Here is a 23336-nt window from a genome sequence, read left to right on the forward strand (position 1 = left end):
ATCACAGTCAGTTGCAGCTTCAAACGTACTAGTCGACAACCAAACTAATATGTTGCCAGTTACCAATTTCCTGCAAACAAATTCATTTCGTTTGTAACATCACCATAGCGTTACCTGAATGCTAGCTAGCATGGTTGCGAATCCACCCAGTCCCTTCAGAAAGCACTCAGTGTTTATCAGTATAATCCAAACACGAAGGCTAAAGTTTGCTTTAGCTAACTGGTTCATGAACAGAAGTTAAGAATTAAGACACTGACGAGCTGTGTCAGTCCCTTTTAGTTTCCACACATCAACAAAGTTAAGGCCAGCACAACTAAAGACAGACTTAGCATGTAATGCAATACGAACAAATGTGTTCAGCTACGTTCGGCTAGTGCTAAATATTTAAGCTAACTACCTCCAAAAGAACTAGTGCTTGTTAATCTGCCGCCTGCTAACTGATTTGAAACACAGAAATGGTTGTATACACGACGATGTGACTAAAAGCAAGGTCACACGTTAACAACGCTAATGTCCAATGAGCATCTCTGAGACAGGACCTAGAAGATTTGGATGGAACTATAGCCACCCACTAAAAATTCATTTCTACACGATCACCCCAAGACAAATGTGACGTGACCAGCCACGGATGGATAAACTGTCACCGCTGTTAGCTTGAATAGCACAATATTTAGAAACTGTTAGACTAGCTCAAAGTCGGACAAAAAGTCTGGTCCCATCAGAGCACCTGACATGTTTTGTTTTTTCATACGCTGTTTATATAAATAGTGCTAACTTAAGACAAAGATGCTAACAAAATAAGATGTAGCAAATTACATATATATTACAAACGGACCTATACTACAGCTTAGCTAAGCTAAGCTAACAGTTTCTGCTGTTTTCCTGTTTTTTAAGGGTCCACTATACAATAATCAAGCACCAAAACTAATCACTTTTGAAAATTCAGTGAATTATTTCATCAGAAATGCCTACTTTGCAACAGAAGCCTCTAATTTGATCAGCTCAGAGAGTGCCACTTTTACAAAACAAAATTAGGAATATTCCGATTTCATTTTGGTCAGAAAATGTCAAGTAACATTCAAATTTCTTCAACTTTCAGCCAATTATTTTTTTTATTCCATGAGCTAACTGTGCATGGTCCTACAGGTATGGTAGTACAGTTGATGTCATTATACACTGTCCAAAGAACAAAACACACATGTGAATGATGGAAGTTCTAAACAAGAAAATTCAACGAGAAAGAGGATACGACACTTCAGACAAAACACAAAATAGACAAAGAACGTGAGCAGTTAAAGAAACTGGTGTTTATCACGGAAACATGCAAAAGGTTGGTGTAACAGTAGATGAGGAAAGGGACAGGGTGAGATGAAGGCAAATAATCTGCTACCCCTGGGGGGAGCAGCTGAAAAAAGAAGAAGTTGACTCAGTTAGCTTGCTTCCTAACAGCAACGAGCAGCAAATATCAATGTTTTTTTAGGCAAAAACTGGATTCAAGGATCCAGCTGTTCTTAAGTGACCCCTGCTGGAGTGTCAGTAACTGCACCAGACAAAATAAGATGTAATTGAAGAGAACTTTAAGTCGTAAGCTTAAAACCGTGGTGCTGAGTATTGTTTACTGGACCTTTAAGCAAAGCTAGGCTAACGTAACGAAAGACTAAACACAAGTTGTGTTTTTCTCTGACGTTAATTTTTCTTACTGAACTAAGTCGACAGAAGTTTGTGAAACACTGAGATGGCATAGTCTGTCTTCCTCTCTCTTGTTCAAACACACACACACACACACACACAAACACACACACACTTCCAACAGTGTCAGGTGTGAAGGGTAGGACGTCCCAGTCGAAGAGCACTGCTCTTCTGCATCTACCTCGCCTCACACTACCAAACATTTCTTGGGATCTCTGCAAAGACCTGAAATAGTTCCGAAAACGTACACAGACACGGACGTTTGTGGCCTTTATCTGGAGATTTCGGGACAGAAACTGAAACGTGGGAAAACCAATAAGAGTCCAGTTATTTTTCACCAAAGTTTGTTGAGTTGTTGGCAGCGAGAAAAAGTAGGATGAGCTCCTGGATGTTGGGCAGGTGACTTTGTCCCATATCTTAAATCCAGGCGGAGCTTAAAAAAAAACAAACAAACAAACAAAAAAAAAACATGCAGCAAAGGCAGGTTAATAAATCAAAAGTTAGTGGATGAACTCATTTTTACCTTGAGAGACAGCAGTTGAAGCTGGATGTTCATGCAAACGTAGGTACAGTGTTGAGTGAGAAGTAGTTTGAACTCTGATGTAAAGATGGAGGTGTGTGGGAGAGATCCAGTTTAAATCTCAGTCTCTGGCAGTCTGGTAAAAGTACCGGAAATATTGACCGACAGAAAAACTAAAGACGTTGAGGAAAAGAAGACAGCAGAAGCTTCTACCTTACTGGAACGGAGCAAGTGATTTAACACTGACTCTGACGCCAGTGGAGGCAGTGTCTAAGGATTACTCAGTTAAGTGTTGACCTGTCTTTTTTTACTCTCTGAACCTGCTGCTGAACTACGGTGGAATGAGGAGCCACCATCCAGACCAGGCTCAGGCAAAAAGAAAGATAAACACTGACCTCTAGCGTTACAGAGAGCAGTACAAAAGAAAAGGACTGGCTTTGTGGTACTGTACAGCGACCTCCTGTGGAATAGGTGGATATGTGCAGGACTGCATGTTGGCGCCCGGCGCCAGTGTCATAGGTCAGGGTCAAGTCTTTCAGCGCTGAGAGAGGGTGGAGCTAATGGTGGTCAGTCTCCATGTGCAAAGCATCAGGTTTGTGTTTCTAAATCTTGTCCAAACACTGAATTAGCTCCACCCACTCCCTGGCTTCACCAACAGCTACTGGCGGACCTCGTTGGCGATCAGACTGTCCTCCCCTGACTGGAAATCCGCCTCATTGATGCTGTTTCCTCCGTTCATCATGTCCTCGTCCTGAGACGAGCCACGATCTTCTTCACCACCGCTGCCACCGTCCTGCAGCACCTGAGCAATGTACATCTGCTGCTGCTGCTGGAAAGAAGAAGAACGGAAACACCAGTCAGACGGTGCCGCGGCCGCACCACAGCAGATCCCAGACTCCGTCCCACCCACGGCACTTACCTGAGACTTGGTGGTGGGTGAAGACGAGGGACGAGCCGGACGTCCATTTTCTACCGCGTCCACGTCGGTGTCCTTGGTATCAATCTGTGCGACAAATATAGAGACAAACGGCTGATTGGACGTCTCCGCGTCACTTTTCGAACCTTGCATGCGACGGTCTTTACCTTGTAGTTGTGAGCGCTGAGATACTTGAAGTGTCCGAAACAGACGTGGGACAGACAGACCACGATGGTGACGATGAGGACCACCAGTGTGAACATGGACGTCGGAGTCTTGAAACCTGTCACGTCAGCATAGAAGAGGCGTAAAGGTGGCTTTTCACTTTCATGAACGACAAGCTCTTCACTTCACTAATGATCAGAGGAGGAATCTTTTTTTTTTCAAAATTTTTTTCAACATGGATTGTTTTTCCTCGTGTTTAATTTTTTTAACTCTACAGCGTGTTCTTTTCCAATGTCGCGAAGTAAAATACTTGAGCCAAAATGTACTTAAGTAAATGTAAAATGACTTATTACTGAAACTACTTAAAAAAAATTATAAATTAAACACAAAAAATACTCAAAAAGTTATAAATTAAACACAAAAACTACTCAATTACAGTAACGTGAGTAAAATGACTTTGTTACTTTCCACCTCTGCTAATGATGAACTTGTTTAGCTAACGACATGCTCTCAGCGTTGTCGTCTACAGAGACTTGGTGACCGCCCGGTGGCGACAGGGAACCGTAAGCGTTGAAAGGCTAACATGGGATGTGTGCTGTGCTCGTGTCGTGTCGGTCACACACCTGTGCGAACGGTGGAGAAGAAGAGCAGCCAGAAGAGACAAAGAATGGGAGCAGCCACCACCTGGGTGACGGCACCAGAGTGGATCTTCTTGTCCAGTTTGGACGGCAGGTAGGCGTAGTACATGTTGTATCGATCCACCAGATGTTTGAGCAGCATGTACATCAAACCTGCAACGGAGTCACGGCAACGACTGTGTCATTTAGAAGTTGTTCTGATGACGCACAGTTTGAATGAAAATGTTTAGAAACTTTAAGAGTTGAGGTGAAACACTGGAAGATGTTATCAACACACATCAAAATCAGTGAAGGATCTGAAGAAGGTGTAGTGGAAGGAGGCGGGGACTAACCGAAGGGGACAATGATTGGACAGGTGATACTGTACGCCATCACCACCGTGAAGACGTTCATCATCCAGGCGTACGCCGCCCCGAACTGGAACTCGTAGGCCTGGTGCTGAGGAGGCAACAACATCACGTGGTCAGTTAGATCCACCGCACGAGGTGACGGTGACTATTACAGCCGCAGCGTGTGAAGTTACCCTCTTAACGTTGCGACGGTCAGCGGCAGACCGAGCCAGACACAACCGGATCATGTACATGAGGAGACCAGGAATCCGCAGCAGGTCCATGGCGTTTCCAATAAAAGCGGAGGCGATGACGTAGTTGACAAAGAAAGCACCGTTATCTGGCAAAAACACACACCTGCAGGAAGACACAGTGTGTTTTTAACTCAAAAAAAAACAAAAAATAACACAACAAATAAAGAAACCAGAGTCTGATTAGATCCACCCCACGAGGTGACGGTGACTATTACAGCCGCAGCGTGTGAAGTTACCCTCTTAACGTTGCGACGGTCAGCGGCAGACCGAGCCAGACACAACCGGATCATGTACATGAGGAGACCAGGAATCCGCAGCAGGTCCATGGCGTTTCCAATAAAAGCGGAGGCGATGACGTAGTTGACAAAGAAAGCACCGTTATCTGGCAAAAACACACACCTGCAGGAAGACACAGTGTGTTTTTAACTCAAAAAAAAACAAAAAATAACACAACAAATAAAGAAACCAGAGTCTGAAGACGTGATGAAGCACTCACTCAAATCTGACTGTTCCACCGTCAAGGAACTTCTTGTCAAAGAGCCAGCGGAAAAAAACATCCAGGCTATAACAAAAAAAATTAAAATTAAAAAATGCAGTTAGTGTCAGATAAAAGATCCCAGTATTTCAGATCATGGTGTTATTTCATCACCTGCTGAGCCCCAGAGACGGAAGCAGCAGCACCATGAAGATCAGGAAGGTGTAACATTTGTGCATGGTTGTCCTGTTTTCTCCAGACCTGCAGGGGGCACCCCACATTTTATATCAGGGATCAGATGGCACTGATTCATACATATTGAACTTAAGCTCATGTTTGTGTTTCATTGTTGAGGCTGACGTATATGATCTGATGTTTAAAAGGGAAGAAACCAAACTAGTACCTGGTCCAGTGAGCCTCGAAGAAGGCGGAGTAATAGACGATGGTCGGCAACAGAGCCGAGAAGGCCCAGAGCAGGAGTGTGGGGAAGAACTGAGTCACGATGGGATTCTATGAGAGAGAGGCGGGGTCAGAGACAGAGACAGAGACAGAGGCCGAGTGAGTAACGGAGCAGTGCTGGGAACCAGGACGGTGTGTTTACGGACAGAAGTCAGCGTCCGTCCTGAGTCCAGGCTGCACTTACGTTCAGATACTCCACAGGTTTGGTGACGTTGAACTTGTCCATGGTGGAAATAATGATGGCAGGTGTGGTGAGGAAAAAAAGGAGGATGAAGAGAATGCAGTTGATGATGAAGCAGCGGATCCACCACCTGACACCGCCCAGCGACAGGTGCTCCCTGCAGACACACGTCAGAGGAGAGAGTCGGGAAAGGAAAGTGAAGCGCTGCTCATCGTGACACCGGACACCAGCCGTCACTAAAGAGCAGAGCAGGGGCTCAGCTCAGGCACCGGGGAGCAGCGAACCTGAAACCTTCCTTAACCATCAAGGTGGGACGCGAACCCACAATCCCCAGCTCCAGCGGCTGATTCCTCCAGCTCCAGTGAGTTTGTTAGATGTGTGTGTTTGGAGCGCGTGGACTCACCAGCGTACGTTCTGGGGGTCCGGTGCATACGACACACTCCAGTTGTGGACATGGAGAACTTCGCTGAACTGAGAGGAGCCAGGCTCCAGGCGACAGCGACAGCCCTGAACCTGACAGGCGTTGAAGTCCTTCAGAATGCTGGAAAGTGAAAGGAGAAAGAAAAACGATTACTGTGAGCCTGAATCAAAGGAAATTAAAAAAACAAAAAAAAAACCTGTTCTCAGCAGATGAAGACTTACATCGCAGTCATGGCTTCGTTCTGGAAGGTCACGAACGCCATGCCCAGAGGTTTGGTGTGAACCTTTTCCTTCTCCTTCCTGTACTCCTCTTTTAGCTTAGCCTCCCTCTTGGTGTAGTAGCTAACTGCCTCCTCCTGCAGAGAGTTAGCAGATGAGCAGATGAAAGGGTTAGTGTGAAGCGCGTTACATACACGACAGACACAAAAAAAAGAAGCGGTTCACAACGTTTTTGTACCAGTAAAGGTCGCCCAGTATCAGCTGTTACTGCAGACCACGCCCTCGTTGTAGGAACATTACATTTTTGATAAAATAAACATCTTTTAGACTTTATTCTCTTAGTGTCAGAGTTTGAATGATCTGTTATTTTTGTAACGTTGCTAAATCATCTTCAAGTAAAGGTATTGACTGAATACTTTTTGAGTGAAGTAAATTAGTAAAACTGAAGTATATTTTTTCCACTGCAGCACGGTACCAAATGATCTACGGACCGTCACCGGTCCCCTAATTAAAAGCAAAGGGATATGACTGATGAATTTGAATGAAGTAAATAAGTAAAAAATACTTTTTTTCCCACACTGTGTCCCGGTACCAAATGAACTATGGACGGTCACTGGTCCCCAGACCAGGGGTTGAGAACCCTTGGTGTAGCATATTACCAATAATTCACTCGTGGCCTTTAGCTAATCATAAGGACTCAAATGTCCGCATTAGCCATTAAGTTCTAGGGGCTAAACACGTGAGTCAATGGTAGGTTAGCATTAACGCTAAAGTCAAAACAGTAAATTCGTATTTGAGCATAAATGCTAATGTTGACTCGTGGCCATATATACAAAATGCCTCCATTTAATGTACAGTATGTCTTAAAGAAAATCAGGAGAGTTCATAACGATACTCCAGCCCAGACACAGACACAAAGATCAGCTGAAGCTAATCAGCCTCTGAACAACAGTCAGGTCATCACCTCCTCACAGCCTGCAATGGCGCAGCAGCACAGGTGTCCACAGGGTTTAGGGTTGATCATGGTCGGAATGTGTTCCTTTGCCATTAGGTCGGTGAAAAACTTTTTACTGCGCTCTGTCTTCTTTCTGGAAAAGAAACCGTTGACAACAGGATCAGGAAATGTGGAGAACGGTGGTGCCTTTGGATACCTGACTCGGTGACCCGAACCAAGAACTGGTGCTCACCTTTCAGCGTTCAGAGCCATCAGTTTGGCCACGTTGTAACAGATGCGAGCCTCCAGCACGGTGCAGTTCTCATATGCCTGTCTGAAAATGTCACAAACCGATGACATCAGCAGGGGGAGGAGCAGAAAAACAAACAAACAAAGAAAACAAACAACAACAATCCCCGTTTACTCACTCAAAGTGCTGTTTGATCCAATCCCTGTTTACTCACTCAAAGTGCTGTTTGATCTGGGTCTCCTCGGCGTATTTGGAGATGCCATTAATAAATAAAGTGCGTTTCACCTGCGTGACAAAGAACAAACGTTTTACCAGACTGTGTACAGGTTTTGGAATATATATATATATTTTTTATGATGAAGCCATTTGTTACCAGGTCGTCCTCCTTGTAGTGCATCTTAGACGTGTGTCTCCTCATGCTGTAGACGGTCAGGAGCAGATACATGAAGGCAAAGGTCGTATGGAGCCACAGAAGATTTGTCCTGAAAAACAACTGTCTTCAGTGAGAATATCTAATGGGAATACAACGACCTCTAACCTCTGGAAATATTTGTCTAACATTTGTGGCAGTGAGACATGTAACTAGTTTTCCAACACAAGTTCAGCTTTAATACAGAGCTAAGCTAACAGTTTTCCTGCCTTCAATCTTTACGCTAATCTATGCTAACATTTACTTTTAACTCCAGTTTTGTTTTTACTTCTTCCTGTCAAATACTAACTTGTAATTAGCTAGGTTTTATGGGCTATGCTAACACCTCCTCGCTGCCTCCAGGTGTGTTTATGCTGAGCTAGGAAAACAATGGTTTTGGTGCAAAGCTAGGCTAACCCAACACATTGAATCTTAGTTCAGTTCTTGCTGGATCACATGACCACACTCCTCCTCAGACTCACTCAGACTTCAGGTTGGCTATCGTGGTGCGTCCAAAGCTGTAGGCATTGTTCTCTGGAAGAAAGACGAGAGGAGGTGAATTCAAAATGTGGACTTTACTTTTGACCTTCAGGAACGACTGAAATAAAAACACACCATAACAACAAAGTCCATGGAGAAAATGTGAGATTTGACATGACATGTAGGTAAGAACTGTAAAGTTGTTGAAAGTCTAATTAGAAAGTTTGAATGTGATGTTTGGAATCTTTCTACCACATTTACCCCACTGTAACCAACTGAACACAGGGGGCACCAGTGGACCAGGACTAATTGTGTTCTGCTAAAAAAACATATTTTCTCCATGGACCTTGGTTTGGGAGAAATGTTATCATAACATCATGGAAGCTTCACAGTTTGTGGAAGGTTCTTAGACTGTACCACACTTGTTTCCTAAGACGATACAAGAAATGACCCAAACATTTCTGAAACAACACCCCCTAGTGGGCATGAACATTTGCGATGGTACTCAATATATAAGGCCTTGTCACAAGTCTAGGACCCGTGGACCTGCTGAGACTTGGACTCTGGGCGCTCCCAACCACAGTGACATCACAGACTACAGGAGTGACATCACAGACTACAGGAGTGACATCACAGATTACAGGAGTGACATCACAGACTACATCATCACAGCCCCTGCTCTTACACCAACTGTTTTACCTTCTTTGGACGGTGGACCCGTCCTTGCAGCTTCTTGGCTGAGGAACACTGAGTCTGCACTGATAATTCTGACTACATTTAATGACAAAGAGGGCGAGAACATGGTGAGGAGAGGCGACCTCCGCGGTCAGGCGACTCAGGTCTGTAACCCTCTGACTTATACAGGTCTGTGCTGCGGTCGCCGTTCTTACCCAGCAGGTCTCCGGAGAAGTTCACGGGGAGTACGATGCCGACAGACAGCACGCCTACGACGACAAGCAGACCGATGATGTGACGCTGGAAGGACAGGTAGTGGACGGCGTCCTCGCCACATTTCTCCCTGATCTCCTCATCTCTGCAGAAGGAGGCGGAGTCAGACGTTGACAACATTTTTCACGCAAACTAGTGAGGTTCATCTGTCTGCAGTCATCTGACTAAAGAAGGCAAAGCTACATGCTAACTGCTATGCTAACTGATTCCGCGTGTTTTTAAACTCTTGCTCAAAAGGTCTGAAGTTATATTTTCTTATATTTTGTATATTTTTCAAAAGAGAAGACATAAGAAAAAAGTTGATAAAATAGAAAAAAAAATCTAAATCTAAATTCTTTATATTGATTTAAATATAACAAAAATATGAGAATATTGTTGATACTCACTTTATTCTGAAGATGGCCGTTAGCCACGAGCAAAATCCCTGCAGCAAAAAAAAAAAAAGAAACACGTCACGTCAATCATCCAATTACATTCTTCAGATCAAATGCACACACACACACACACTTACATTGTCTCTCTGCTCAAAATCAACTGAGCTGGACACAGACGTTAGGCGTTCATAGCGATCAGGTGTTTCTGAGTGCATCGCCGAAGCAACGCTACAGAGACGGACAGGAAAGAAAGAAAAGTCAGTTTCCTGTTTGCTATTAGCACTTAGCCACTCTGACCTTGGACTGGGCTGATCCTCTGGAAAAGCGCTCTTAAAGATAGCAAACACAGACAGAAGCTAAAGGGAAGTCCAAACCTGAGTTGGTACACTCACTAAAAACTCAAACTGATGACGATTGGAATCAGGCTGATATTAAAATCCAGTTGTAAATGAATTATCACAGTTGATGTTTTAACGATTTAATACATTTAGGAAATGTACCAACTTTTTTTCCAGACTGGTTCAGTTGATTAAATACAAACACTGACATTTTCCTGATATTTTTTTAATCTGTGGTCACATCACATGAGGCTAATGCTAACCCCTAACACTCATACCAGTAAAGGACAACACGACTGATCTGAGCACCGTCACAGCTAGTCTGAACCTGCTAGCTAAACAGTCGAGTAACACTTATCAAGACACGTGGGGCTAAAACATCACAAACGTCCTGGGTTTTTTGTTTGTTTGTTTTTACCTTTTTACCGGTTCATAGTTATCTCTGTCTCGTCTCCGGCTGATTCACATTCACATAAAAACAAGCGGATTAGCATCAAACTTGTTAGCATAAAAGAGCTAAACTGTATGTTACACTGCATTGGTCACACAAATCGTACAGATTTTTAACCTGTGGTGTTTTTTCGTTGTGGTCACCACATGTTAAACAGTTAAACACACCAAACCAAACACACACGGCAGAGTAAGAAAACGGTGTCACGGGAAATTCAGTCACTTCAGTGTGTGAGATTTACACCCTGACGTCACGTCTTTCCTCTTTAAAACGTAATCATTTTGTCAACTTTAAGCTGTTTAAGCAAAGTCTAGCTACATTCTCTATTATTATTACTAACTAATAATAATAATTTCATTGGCAAATCTGCTCCAACAGGCTGCCACCTGGAGGCGCCAAGTACATGGCTCTTCTGGGAATCAAACCCAGGACTACCTGCTCTCTGTTTCCAAGGCAGCCGTGCTAACCACCATCGTATGAATATGCTATGTGTCTTTGCTATGTTTCGTACCATTTTTGCTTACTTCTAGCTATTTCCAGGCTAACCTTTATGTATATTTTAGCTGCTAATCTTTTATTTCTACTAGCTTTTACTAGAGTTACTAACTATAACCAATTTATCTTTCATTACTGGCTCCCTTCTAGCTAACACAAACTCTATTATTTTCTGTAAATGTACAGCACTTTTGGTTCTCTGACGTGGTTCAGACGTTGGAGTTGAGAGTGTAATAATATTATAGTCAATAAATCACAGACACACAGGCTGGAAATGAAAAAAAGGTTTAGTTAGTGCTAGAAATAAAATAAGGAAAAAGCAGAGAAATAACTCCTTAGAGGGCAAACCAGAAACCTACTCTTCCTCCTCCTCCTCATCGGTGAAACAACTCCCCAGTCTTAACATTGAAAAACAAAAAGAGAAAAAAAAAACACAACTCCTGTGAGAGAGAAATGACATCACGACTCTTTGGGCTAGAACTCAAACCGGTCACATTTATGGACCTCCGTGATCTTTTATGGTTCATTTGAAATATTTTTAATAAAACATATCAGTGTGACTCCATATCTGTAACACGTAAAAACAAGAAGCTGAAAATTAAAACACAATCTACGTTGGGACCAAACCAGATTATTCCAGTCCTGTTCTGAGAATGCTCTCCTCAGAAATAATAAACATTTATTTATTTGTCCTAAATAAAACAAATAAATAAAGAACTTTGTCCTAAATAAAACAAATAAATAAAAACAACATATTATATATTATACACATGCAGGATTTGACTCACTGCATTCATCCATCCAGTAAATATAACTATAGACTCTATACAACAGGATTGTTTTTATAACAACTACACTGGTGGACCACAGGAAATGAGGTGGCGGGCCTGGATTCAGCCCACGGGCCATGAGTTTGACACATGTCAATATACCATTATTGCTGTCTGACATAATTTTAAATTTAAAACCAGACTCTCACTGAGTAGTAATGATGGTGTAGTCCAGCAGAGGGGGCTCTAAACACCTCGACTTAAACTCTATTTTGAACGCCTTCTGGTCTAACCATTAAAAATAAACATGGGTTTTATCTTTTTTAAAAACAGCGTCTTAGTTAACAAATGTCAGACCGTGGTGGATCAGGATTGAACGCCTTCTGGTCTAACAATTTAAAAAAAAAAAAAAAAATCTAACCATTAAAAAAATAAAACAATCAAACAAATGTCAGACCGTGGTGGATCAGGTGACCTACCTGTCAGCGTCAGTGACCAATGCCAGGCGACCATAATCCCATGCGACTTTCCTCAGGATGGAGAATACAAAGAGCAGCACCTGAAGAGGAATTTAATATAAAATTAACATACACAGTTGATGAACAACATTTACCAATTTTCAACATTTTTTTTAAAGACACTTAGTCACAACGGGGAGGTTGCTGGTTTAACTCCTTTCACTGCTGCAGTAACAATGCCAATCAGCCAATCACAATACTTCCACAGACGTCGCAGACGCTGCGGCCTTTACACTGAGTGATGCTTTGAAAATCCAGGTCAAAAATGTTTAATCCACAAGAAAACATGTGATGGAGAATTCTGCTGAGTCATCTCTGGACCAGACACCAACCAGCGGAACCAGATGAGATTAAAGACTCATCCAGACGAACACTGACCAAGGTATTAAAACAGCTCTGACGACTTTTCTCGGCAAAAAGCAAATTTCTGCTGACTAACCTCAGTTTTGCTGAGTCACTCGAGTCACTAAGTATGTTTCTGCTCAATTAGCCGGGAACTAAGCTCCATTTAAAAAAAAATCTGCTGACTCATCCTAGTCCTGGGTATGTATTATGGACCCAACACAGCAAGAAAGATGGTTCACTTACCCAGTTTATTCATGACTCAGCAGAATGTTCACCATATCATAAGAAGTCATCTCTGCTCTTGGTACAATTCTACTGACTCAGCTAAATCCTAACCACGGTCCAGCTGACTCGGTTCAATCCCCAGAAAGGTTCTAAGGACCTGGTGTGACATTGACCCAGGTTCTGCTGACTCATGTGGGCACCAAGCACAGTTCTGTTAACTGAACTGGTTCTGATCACTCAGTCAGAGCTCCATTTACTCACTGACTCATCCGATCAATGAGCGTGAGTCGGCCGAATCTGCTGACTCACGCTAAATCGGCAACATTGTCCCGTGTCGACACAGAGGTCAGGTACGATGGCACGGTTCGGTCTTGGTTCTGCTGACTTACCAGGAAACACATGAAGTCGAGGGCGAGCACAGTGGGGATTCCTCCAAAGGGCAGCCCCTGAAGCACAGTGCTGCGAATCCTCGCTGAGTAACAGTATTCTAACTCGCTGTTAGACGAGCAGTTCTGACCGCCACAAGCCCGAAACGCCATTCTGAACATGGTCACTTTCACATCTCCCTGAAAGACAAGAAAACATTTGGTCATTTAAAAAACATGAAGGAACCATTAAACTAAAGAACACAGAAAAAAAACAGTGAATAAAAAAAAACAATATCATGCATTGGTTTGTACTTCAGGAGCTGACTACATATCCCAGCATGCACCGGCAGCAGCGGTCGGGTGGCAGCCTCCCTCTCTGCTCTGTCACCCAATGATCTTGTTGCCACAGCAACGTGGACGGCGGCTCCTGACCTAGTTTTAACGCCTGAACGAACGTTTGTCGCAAAATACAAGCAGAAGCACAGGATCACATGTCTGACCGAGGACAAAGACAGAGACGGGGGACAACGTCCACCTACTGCTCACATGGACATGTGTGAGTGTGTTGTCGGTTAAATGAACCCACTGGCAGCAGGAACATGACCCAGCAGCTCCTCCTGTTGGTTCTGCAGGTGGTTCTGCAGCATCTTTGTTCTGATGAGGTTTTAGCGGAAGATCAGAAACTGAGACATCGGCAGGAAGTGATGTCACCTTCAATTTTTAAGTTAATATATGAGAGAAAAAAAATCTAAAGAAGTCTTGGTTTGAGAAGCTGAAATCTATAAAGTTAATATTATATGAGAGAAAAAAAAACTCAAAATAGTAACATCAGAAGAAGTCTTGGTTTGAGAAGCTGAAATGATGAACTGGAGATCAGAGAACAGAAATTCCACGTATAGAAAACTGAACACAACAAGTTCTCTGTGTGGAATCCTATTGGCAGAGAACTGAAGCCTAATTTAAATTTTAAAAAAAAGTTTCAAAAGAGGACATTTATTCCTAGGATTAGCCTTTAAGAACTATTTTTTTGTTGTGGTGACAGTTGATCACATGAGACGAGGTTTTCTGAGGCAACTTGTACAAGGACAATTTGTACATTTTGTAAAAAAAAAAAAAAACACAAGACAATGTTTGTAACTACTGATAACAGTGGTGAGAACTTATATCTGTATGTCAGCATGACTGTTTGGGGGTGAGGAGGTGGGGGGGGGGGGAGGGGGAGTTACAGATAAAACAGCAACTCTTTCAAACTCACATAAACACAGTGTTGCTAACCACAGTCACAGTTTGACGTTGAAGACTCAGGTTTTTGCTCTTTGTTTGTCTGTAGCTGTATTGGACATTTTAATGGTCATAGCTCAGAGAGCGCCCTCTGCTGGCAAATCCAGACTGGCTTATTAAAAGGATTTTTTAACACAAGTCTCAAATCACACACTTAAACTTAATGATGCATAAAAAAATAAATAAGAAATAGGCAAAAAAAAGTAAGACCTGATACAAAACCTAACAAAAGAAAAGCCTAAAGTTTAAAGTTTTAGCCTGAATTAAACAAAATGGATGAAAGGCAACAGTAAAACATAAGAAACCCAAATGTTACAAATTTGAAAAAAATTATAAATTAGCAACAAAAGATACCCCTAAGTTGGACAAGAAATAGCTAAAGATTAGCAAAGAAATAGGAAAAATAACTAAAGGTCAGATTAAACATAAACAAAATTTAAAAAAAAAACAACCACAAAACAGGAGTAATTTTATTTTGGAAAAATCTATTAGACCAAAAAAGGTCAAAAGGTGAAAATCGTTTAAAAGGAGAAAACAAAATAAATCTAAACAACTAATACAATAATACATTTTGATTAAAAAAAATAAAACTGACAAAATCAATAAACACACGTTTCCTCTTTTTTCTCTAAACATTAGCCTAGCTAACATCTGGCTGCTATTTTGATCATATCGGACTATCCAAGTCAGATTTAGGTTATCTTTGAATAGTTTTGCTAATTTAAAAAAAATAAAAATCTTCGTACTCTTCAGATGTAGCAGTTTTTAACAGCAATTAGTAAAAACTGAGGAGGTTTTTTTATGCTGCAATAAAATCTGTCTCAGTCCAGTAACAGTTCCAGTTCCATTAGTCATATATTACTGATATTGTATATGTTTGGACAAATGGAAACACAAAAATTAACCAGTTCATTTCTTAGTAGTGAATGTTTACACCTGGCGCTCGGCCCTGTTTACACATAACACGGTTTTACAGCTGTCGAGACTCAAACCTCCAACAGTTTGAGTCTGTTCTAAACCAGAGGTTTTAAGGCCAGAGATCCTCAACTGATGGAACAGGAAGTTGGTTTTATGGTAATGTGCATTTAATGGTGTTAGAAAATAGGGAAATCCGTTGAGAGAACAACATTTAAAATATATTAAAAATTGCAGAGCCTACACTGATTCAATTAGAACAATGAATATTTAATTCATATTTCCACTGAGACCAGTTCACTTTGGTTTCCTGTCACTGCACCGGTTTTCTGAGTGGATCTTCTTGAACATAAATAAACAAATAATTTGTATCATTTAAGAATGCTTTGATCCATTTGAGTGTCCTAACAAAGTTAGTGTTGACTCAAAACCTTAAAGAACAAACATGGCAACACATGAGTCAGTTCTCAAAGAGCCCAATAATTTACTCTCATCTTTAAACATTTGACTAATAATTCAGTTACTGAACACAGAGTAAAATAAATGGGTTTTTTTAATGAGTGACTCGGTTTGTCAACGTAGAAAATGGTTTTCCTGAACTCCAATATGTGATCATTTTGTCCTTAGCTGTAAAATGTTGGATACAGTGTCATCGCCAGTGATGACGCTGAACCAGAGCTGACAGCGTCACCGCTGCACTGAGCTGCGGCTCTGCTGCACCTGCAGTCCCGCCTGACGCCGCCGCCCCTGCCGCAGCGAGTCAGAGGTGGCGGAGGGACAGAGACAGAGACACAGACAGACATCCAGACGGAGATAAAGACAGACAGGCCGGTGTGTCCTCTGCGCACACATTATATAACCCCCTCCACCCCCCCTTCCCCTCCCACCACCAACCCCACCACCACCAGAACCTCCAGTCGGGATGGATGTTGGCCGGTAGCGGCCTACACGCCGCGCAGCTCTAACAAAGCGGCACAGAACAGACCGACTAATCAATAAACCCAATTAGAATAAAGCCGGGACCTGCCTTCACTCCTCCTCCTCCTCCTGCTCCACCGCCACCGCCCCAGCTCCGGTATATCAGCCGCCGCTTCACCGCCGAGTCTCACACCGTCAGTGTCGCAGCGCCGCGCCGCCTGCGGTCCATCGCCGCCGGAGCCATCCAGAAACAGTGTGACTGCCGTGCAAGGTACCGCCGCAGGAGCGTATCCCTCCGCTGCCGATGCCGCTACGGCTGCTGATGCTGCTCCGCCCTGTGTCCGCGGCAAAATGGAGGCGGTGTCTGTCCAGAATTAGAAAGAAGAGGAGGATTAAGAGGAGGCCGACAGGGGGCGCCAAAACCCACGCACACAAGGAACAATATGTACTTGTATTTGCATGACCACAGAGCACACATTCAAACGCTCGGCCCGAGCGGAAACTGAGGCTCTTATATTGTACAGAAAATACACGCTTTAATATTTTATACACATTCATATACATTCTGTATCGTTTTTCAATTTTTTACCAAGTTTCAAAATCTTTGACTAACTTGTATTTCATTAATGCCGACTTTATCTACCTCTGGGCTTAAATTTGAAAAAATTTAATTTAAAAAATGACACCATGTTTAAGCCAATTTATAAAGTAGTTTAATTATTTCTAATTTGCTTGTTTATATCCATTAATCACCACCGAAATAGACCAAATATGATAGGAACAACTTGGAGAATGATCACATTCTATTGATAAATATTTGATGCAGGAACAACTTGGAGAATCACATTCTATTGATAAATATTTGATGAAAAAGAAACCCTATTTGTAAAGAGGTTTCTTATATCTGGAGAACGAAGGTTAAGACATACTTATCATATATGTATATATAATAAACTGGATCTGAAGGAATTAGGTGATTTCTCATCTCAATATGAGTCTCAGTTGGCAATTTCACTCTAACACCACAGACCTAAGGCACTTTTGGAACCTGTTGAAGAATGATTTATTAAGTAAGAGTAGTAGTAGAGTAGATGCAAGAGACTTGTTGAAACCACTGCGATCTCAATTAGCAAAAAAGAAACAATTGTCAGTTCTTAATTTACTTTGTCTGGTCAACGTTGCCTTTATTTGGTGGAAGTTCATACGTTACAACAGTAGGTTCTAGCTGCCCACTCTTTGTGCCCACGTTCTGTGATGAAGATCCCTGATTGGTTGATTTTGAGTCTCTGTATGTGTCATGGTAACATCTCGGCAGGAATCTCCACCGTCCAGAGGTCACGACCTCCTCGGCTGCTCAGTGGTGCCTTCAGCCAGCGAGGGTTTGACAGTTGAGTCAGGTGTTTCTCATGGAGACCGGACAGAACAGCTGATTTCTGTAGACGCTGTAGCTCCTCACCCTGCAGGGAGGCAGGGCACTGCCAGGTGTCACCCACGTCCACCAACCCTATGGGAAAATACACAAGGAAACATGTTTGATGCCATGTAGTAATTGAAGCTCAACAGATGATAAATTGTTACCCACCTGCCACCACGCCACGACCAAACCGCTCCCCTGACACCAGCAACCTGTCCACTTGAGCTTGCTGCATTCCCAACAAGGTACCAAGCACCTCCCGCCACTCGTCACCTTCCCAGTCTCGCCAAGCAATGTGGATTGCCAAGGTCTGGTTCTGTAGAGGAGCCAGCAGAGGGCGCCAACGACTCTCCACTGTCTTTACACCATCCAGGATCAGACCAGCGTACGGCTGCCGGAAAGAGAGGCACCAAACCTGCAGGGTCATGTCTGGCAAAAAAAATAAATAAATCAAGTTACAACCTGACTACAGAAATGAAACAAACACTGTTTTACATAATGATGAAACAAATATTCAGATCGAATGATGATAAAAACAGATCCCAAATATATGACAAACACGATAACGCCCCAACCATTAAAAACAATAACATAACAACCACATTTTTAACATTTAATTTTCATAAACTGACCAAACAAATGCACAACTAACACATTCCCTAATGTTAAAAAATACACCCATAATTAATTTATTGAACAGAAAACGAATACATTCATATAAATTGACACTACAATAAAAACAAAAGCATCAAACAAACATTTAAATTATGATATAAAGTAATGCATCCAAGACATATAATAAAAAAGGATATAAAGCAATGCACCCAACAAATCTATTAAAAAAAGCCACAAATTAACAAAAGAAGGACAAATACGGAGTCATAAAAACAGTACGTCATGAACAATACGCGTAAATCACCACAAATCTTATCTTACATTCGACACAATGTCAACTATATTATGTACTAGTGTAATATCCCAAAGTTGAGTTTAGTTGTATTCGACCGATCATTTGCCAAGCAGGAAAAATGTCACTGTAGCTGGAAACTGGCTGAATTTACTGCATGAAGTTATAAAACTATAAATCTTGTCTGAGGAGTATTTGGTTAAGTGTCGGTTGTATTAAATAAAACAACCTTCCACAGGAAAAACACTATTTTGTTTTAACATCGTTTCTCCCCCTGTTGATGGCGGACAATCCGCGTTGATATAAAATTCCGAGAGACAATAATGTGGTTTGATTTTATTAAAATAGTGTCATTAAATGCGTTATCCGGCGACAAAAGTATAAAAATACAACTCACATCCAATGCTTCGAATGGACTGCAGATCCCGCCCACAAACTTCCGCCTTCCTGGCATTAGACTCGTTTGTCTGGTTCGAACGGCACAAAACATTTAAAACTTCATTACCGCCCCCGTGTGGCCAGTATAGCAAAGGGAACAGAAAAGTTACCCCCTTATCATTCGTGTAATTAAAAAATAGATAAAAAATAGATAGATAACAAAAAAATTATTAACACAAATTAAATTAAAAATTAAAAATAAATACAAAATAAATAAAAGGCTCTTTATTTATCCATCTGTCTAAGTTACCTTTGACAAATAAAAAATAAAATGACCAAAAAAACAAAAAAATTACATAGGGACATATATTAAAAAGTATTTAACTCCTGATTAGCAGCTGAAGGATGATTCTGTTCCTCAGCAACAGGGGAAATGTTTCAGTTAGAGGTCGTAACAACACAATAAAACAAACATCAGAGTTCAGTACTTCTGCTTTTAATTGATATTAATTTTAACCCAACCACATGCAAATTACAGCATTGATCAGTAAAGGTCTACAGCCAATCACAGTGTTTGACAACTATGACATAATGGCACAGAAAATATTAACATCACATTATCAGGAGCATGTTCAAAACAAGGAAATATTCATACAACACAGCTAACTTAACACACAATTAACTATAAATAAGTCATAACTTTGAATATAATTAAACATGCCACTGAAACAAGCAAATAAAAAGTTCAGTCACAAAATAAAGCACAAAATGAGGCAGACATTTATCTCACGTCTGATTGGTTCACACAGGCCTATCGGACAGCACCTGCTGCAATATACAACTTTTCACTATCCACACATGAAAATAAACTCTGTCGTACCACATCGCTTGTCAGAGCTAACAGCTGCTGTAATTAGTCGGACCAGTCCTGGTCCTCGGGATCGGACTCATCCTCTGACTCACTGTACTCCACTGCAATGCGCCGGGAAAGGATGGTGGCAACATCGTTTCCTGTGGGCTCACGTTTCTCTTCCTGTTCACGCTGCTCTTGCACCTTCCTCAACTGGATCCCTGTCAACGAATCAGAAAACAGGCAATGAAACAAAAGCAACCAATCAGATGGCTTGTCCACATCAAACACACTCACTCCCACTCAACTACTAGCGCATCACTCAGACTAGGCTAGATGTTGCTCACCTCTCCGTATGGCGGCGAGTAGGTCGCTGCGGGCGTCGCTCATTGGCATATCTTTCCCTGACAACAGCTGTGGCACCATAGCAGTGGGGGGCGGAGCCTGTGCTGCAGGGCGTCCGGGAGAAGGGATGTAGTTAGTAGGAAGCGGCGGAGGAGGGGCAGGGCTTTGTGTACGGGATACCCCAGCGGCGACACCTGCAGGCCAAATAAAAATGATCGATTTAGTTTTTGTAAATCAAAACGAAACAAATCGTTAATAACATTGGATTATTTTACTTTCTTTGTCCATTACCTTGGTTACCAGAAGCGGCTGCGTGTTGTACAGGTGTTGCCCCGGCAGCAGCGTGGATGGAACTGTTGGAAATTCCCATTGTTCCCACTGAGGGCAGTAGAGGGGGCGGAGGAGGAGGAGGTGCAGGAGGTACGTGAAGGTCACTAAGATCAAAGGTAAAGAACTCAGTGTGTATATATCAGAATCGTAAATTAAGTGTTTGGACAATATCAGCATATCGGTCACATCGGTCATCCCTAGTTTTTACATACTTCATATCGGTCATCCCTAGTTTTTACATACTTGGCTTCTTTAGCAGCAGTGGCCCGGCCTGCACTCTGATTGGTCGAAACAGCAGGTGTGCGAGCCTGATTGCTGCGGCTCAAAGAGTGTTGGCGTCCACTTGAGGTTGTGGCGACATTGGGGCGAAGACCTCTGTCCAAAGACTGCGTCTGCCCGCTGCTGGTCATCACAGCGGTCACATGGTCCTTCACCTCATGACCCTGGGCTTTAGGAAGGCGGGGGCTGGCAGTCATGCAAGGCTCATCACTTGACCTTGACCTTGTGGGCGGGGTTAATAGTATCAGATCACATGTGACTCTGCAAATTTAGCATCTAATCTTTACTGAAGTCAGACTTGATAGCTAACCCAGCACCTGGTCATGTGACATTACCTGTCAGGTGACTCAGAGCCTTCGGACATGTGGTTCGGAGAGGGAGTGACTCGGGCGTCTGGACGCAGCTCCTTGTCATATGCCATCAGGTTCCACTCCTGCCGTCTGTTTCGAGCTTTACGAACCTTTGAACAAAAAAAATATTTTAAAAAATGCCCTAAACATGAGACAGAAATCTGAATCAAATTTAAATCATATTTAAAACAAATTCTGATATAGTTGTGGACCAAGTTCTGGCTCCAGTTCCAATCTTTTGTACAGTTCTTCTCCAAATCAAGGCCTAATATGAAACTATTCCACTTCCAGTCCAGGCCTTTATTAAAGGATTGTAATCCAGGCCATGAGCCACATAAGACATGTTTTAAAAATAAATCTGTTCCATATGTTCAGTATTGTTGGCCCCTTTTAAATACATATGTTTTATAACAACATTAATCAGAATTATGAGTAGAATTCAGATTCAAGAATATATATAGAATATATATAGAACAGAAACCTTTTTCACTTCACGCCCTGAAGACTCCTCCACATGTTTCTGCTCCTGCACACAGTCAGTCAGTCAATCCATCAGTGAAACAATCAATCAACAAATCAATCAACAAATCAAGAAACTACTGACAGCTGTTTTCACCTTGTGTCGTCTTTTCTCTTTGCGTTTATTCTCTGTGGCTTGAAGCATCTTTTCCTTCCACAGGTCGAAGAAATACGACGAGTCAGTGAAGAACTTAAGGGCATCCCTTTTATCATCTCTACACAAACACAGAAACAAAACAGATTTTAGCCACCACCGCAAGCTAATGACAGAATAATGACTCAAGTCACCACCTCTTCTTATCAAGAGCCAGCCATTTTGTCTAAGGCTAATTGAACCAGCAGGGGGCGCCCGATGTACAATATCAGAATACAGGGTGTAATACCAAAGGCCGATCTGACCCTTTAGTCTGACCTGTAGGGTGTCAGGATGTTTAGAGGTGGAGGTTTGTCACATCGCTGGTACATCTCCAACACTGGGTTGAGGATGGATCTGCGTGACACCACCTGCTGGTCTTGGACAGTACTGCTCCTGAAGGCCTTCCTCATGTTGATGTCCTGCAGAGAAACTACACAACAGACGTGATTTTGTTTTGTTTTTTTGTTTTTTACCTGCTGTTAGACCTAATCACCAGCCCAGACGGGTGTCCAATGTGACCCACCCTCCTCCACTGTAGAGTCCAGCTGAGTGACCTTCACAGCTAGAAGCTCCACCCTCTCCTGAAGGTGGCTCATCCTCAGGTAGAAGCTGTTTGCCTCCGTGAAAAGCTCACTAAAGATGTCTTCTGCATACCGACCTGCAGGGGACACAAGCGTGTCATCAACAGTAGCATCAAGGACGAGCGTCTCACCGCGTCCACCGCCACTCACTGAGGCCTCCCAGCTGTTTGATGACGGCCGCTAGGGTGCTGTTGGTTACACACTCCAGCTCACTGGCGACACCATCAGGCAGTTTCCCCCGACACAGGTACCTGGGCTCAATGATGCGCTTCACAAGCGGCATGGTTCAGATGGAACCGCCCAGAATCGCCTGGAAATACCTGCAGTAACAGGGATTCACCTGACGTCACCTGTAGACACCGGAAGTCAATGGTGTCTACAGGTGACAAAAAAAAAAAAGAAAAAAAGATTGACCTGTTGTCACCTGCAGCCAGCAGTGTCCCAAGTGAGGACCTCGAGACGTGGAGAAAAGTGCTATGACCTTAAACCACCTGAGGTCGCTGCTGAGACACCACCACTCCAGGTGTAGACCAGGAGAGTCACATTGAGACACCTGGAGTGAGGTCACTGTGAATCAGTCAGCTGAATTCACCTGCAACCTGTGGAAAAAGATACATGTAATAAGATTACAACAACCTAAGTGTTATCCAATAATAACAGTGACGTCAATGTCACTGTTATATTTGAGTCATGAGATTGATGAACCTGGAACAGGATTAGTCTTTCTGGGTGATGTGGTGATTCAAATTGAACTAAGATTTTTTTTTTTATCATAACTATTTCAGGATCCGATTCAGAATCAGATTTAGGGCCAAGTATAAACGCACACACACTGCGTTCTGTCTTAAGATGAAATAAAAATATAGAAGAAACCCAAGAAAACGAGGAGAGGGTTAAGAACAGAGAGGAATATAAAGAATCAGAAGGAATTTCCTGCCGTCAGATGATCTCACCAGAATACAC

General features: G+C 42.5%; 2 protein-coding genes and 1 pseudogene across 9 annotated transcripts; all 3 read right to left on the minus strand.

The window, feature by feature from the left end:
- Positions 1 to 678: 678 nt before the first annotated feature.
- LOC103383291 (CSC1-like protein 2) lies at positions 679 to 16762 on the minus strand. 8 transcript variants are annotated; one of them, XR_003050548.1, is made up of 24 exons: positions 16394 to 16762; positions 13192 to 13368; positions 12194 to 12273; positions 11304 to 11342; positions 9798 to 9888; positions 9673 to 9710; positions 9229 to 9371; positions 8341 to 8392; positions 7823 to 7931; positions 7664 to 7734; positions 7453 to 7533; positions 7230 to 7353; positions 6269 to 6402; positions 6030 to 6167; positions 5630 to 5783; positions 5390 to 5496; positions 5161 to 5247; positions 5008 to 5073; positions 4748 to 4910; positions 4261 to 4366; positions 3914 to 4081; positions 3293 to 3408; positions 2213 to 3212; positions 679 to 2122 (listed from the first exon to the last, which is right to left on the minus strand). XR_003050548.1 is itself a non-coding variant. In XM_017035385.2 (24 exons), the coding sequence occupies exons 2-24, from the start codon at positions 13348 to 13350 to the stop codon at positions 2868 to 2870; spliced, it is 2484 nt and encodes an 827-aa protein (XP_016890874.1). In that variant the 5' UTR covers positions 13351 to 13368; positions 16394 to 16757; the 3' UTR covers positions 679 to 2867. The 8 variants fall into 8 exon arrangements, 7 of the variants coding, with proteins under 7 accessions (XP_016890874.1, XP_016890876.1, XP_016890875.1 ...); XM_017035385.2 differs by having other exon boundaries at positions 679 to 3041; positions 3129 to 3212; positions 16394 to 16757; XM_017035387.2 differs by having other exon boundaries at positions 679 to 3035; positions 3129 to 3212; positions 16394 to 16756.
- Positions 16763 to 17443: 681 nt separating this feature from the next.
- LOC103383292 (uncharacterized protein CXorf40 homolog) lies at positions 17444 to 19121 on the minus strand. The gene is made up of 3 exons (XM_008316352.2): positions 19003 to 19121; positions 17867 to 18127; positions 17444 to 17788 (listed from the first exon to the last, which is right to left on the minus strand). Exons 2-3 carry the CDS (start codon positions 18123 to 18125, stop codon positions 17580 to 17582), a joined length of 468 nt encoding a protein of 155 aa, XP_008314574.1. The 5' UTR covers positions 18126 to 18127; positions 19003 to 19121; the 3' UTR covers positions 17444 to 17579.
- A 342-nt stretch (positions 19122 to 19463) lies between these two features.
- Positions 19464 to 23336, minus strand: part of LOC103383319 (wiskott-Aldrich syndrome protein family member 3-like) — an 8759-nt pseudogene continuing 4886 nt past the window's right edge.

Source organism: Cynoglossus semilaevis, chromosome 9 (assembly GCF_000523025.1).
Source record: "Cynoglossus semilaevis isolate Cse_v1.0 chromosome 9, Cse_v1.0, whole genome shotgun sequence".
Classification (NCBI taxonomy): Eukaryota; Metazoa; Chordata; class Actinopteri; order Pleuronectiformes; family Cynoglossidae; genus Cynoglossus; species Cynoglossus semilaevis.

Coding starts and splice junctions, on each gene's coding strand:
- LOC103383291 (XM_025058402.1), bottom strand. CDS start 13,350: ATGTTCAGAATGGCGTTTCGGGCTTGTGGCGGTCAGAACTGCTCGTCT. Junction 9,889..11,303: donor GATGAGGAGGAGGAGGAAGA/GTAGGTTTCTGG, acceptor CCGTCTCTGTAG/CGTTGCTTCGGCGATGCACT. Junction 3,409..3,913: donor CTTCTCCACCGTTCGCACAG/GTGTGTGACCGA, acceptor CTGACGTGACAG/GTTTCAAGACTCCGACGTCC.
- LOC103383292 (XM_008316352.2), bottom strand. CDS start 18,125: ATGACCCTGCAGGTTTGGTGCCTCTCTTTCCGGCAGCCGTACGCTGGT. Junction 17,789..17,866: donor TGGTCGTGGCGTGGTGGCAG/GTGGGTAACAAT, acceptor ATTTTCCCATAG/GGTTGGTGGACGTGGGTGAC.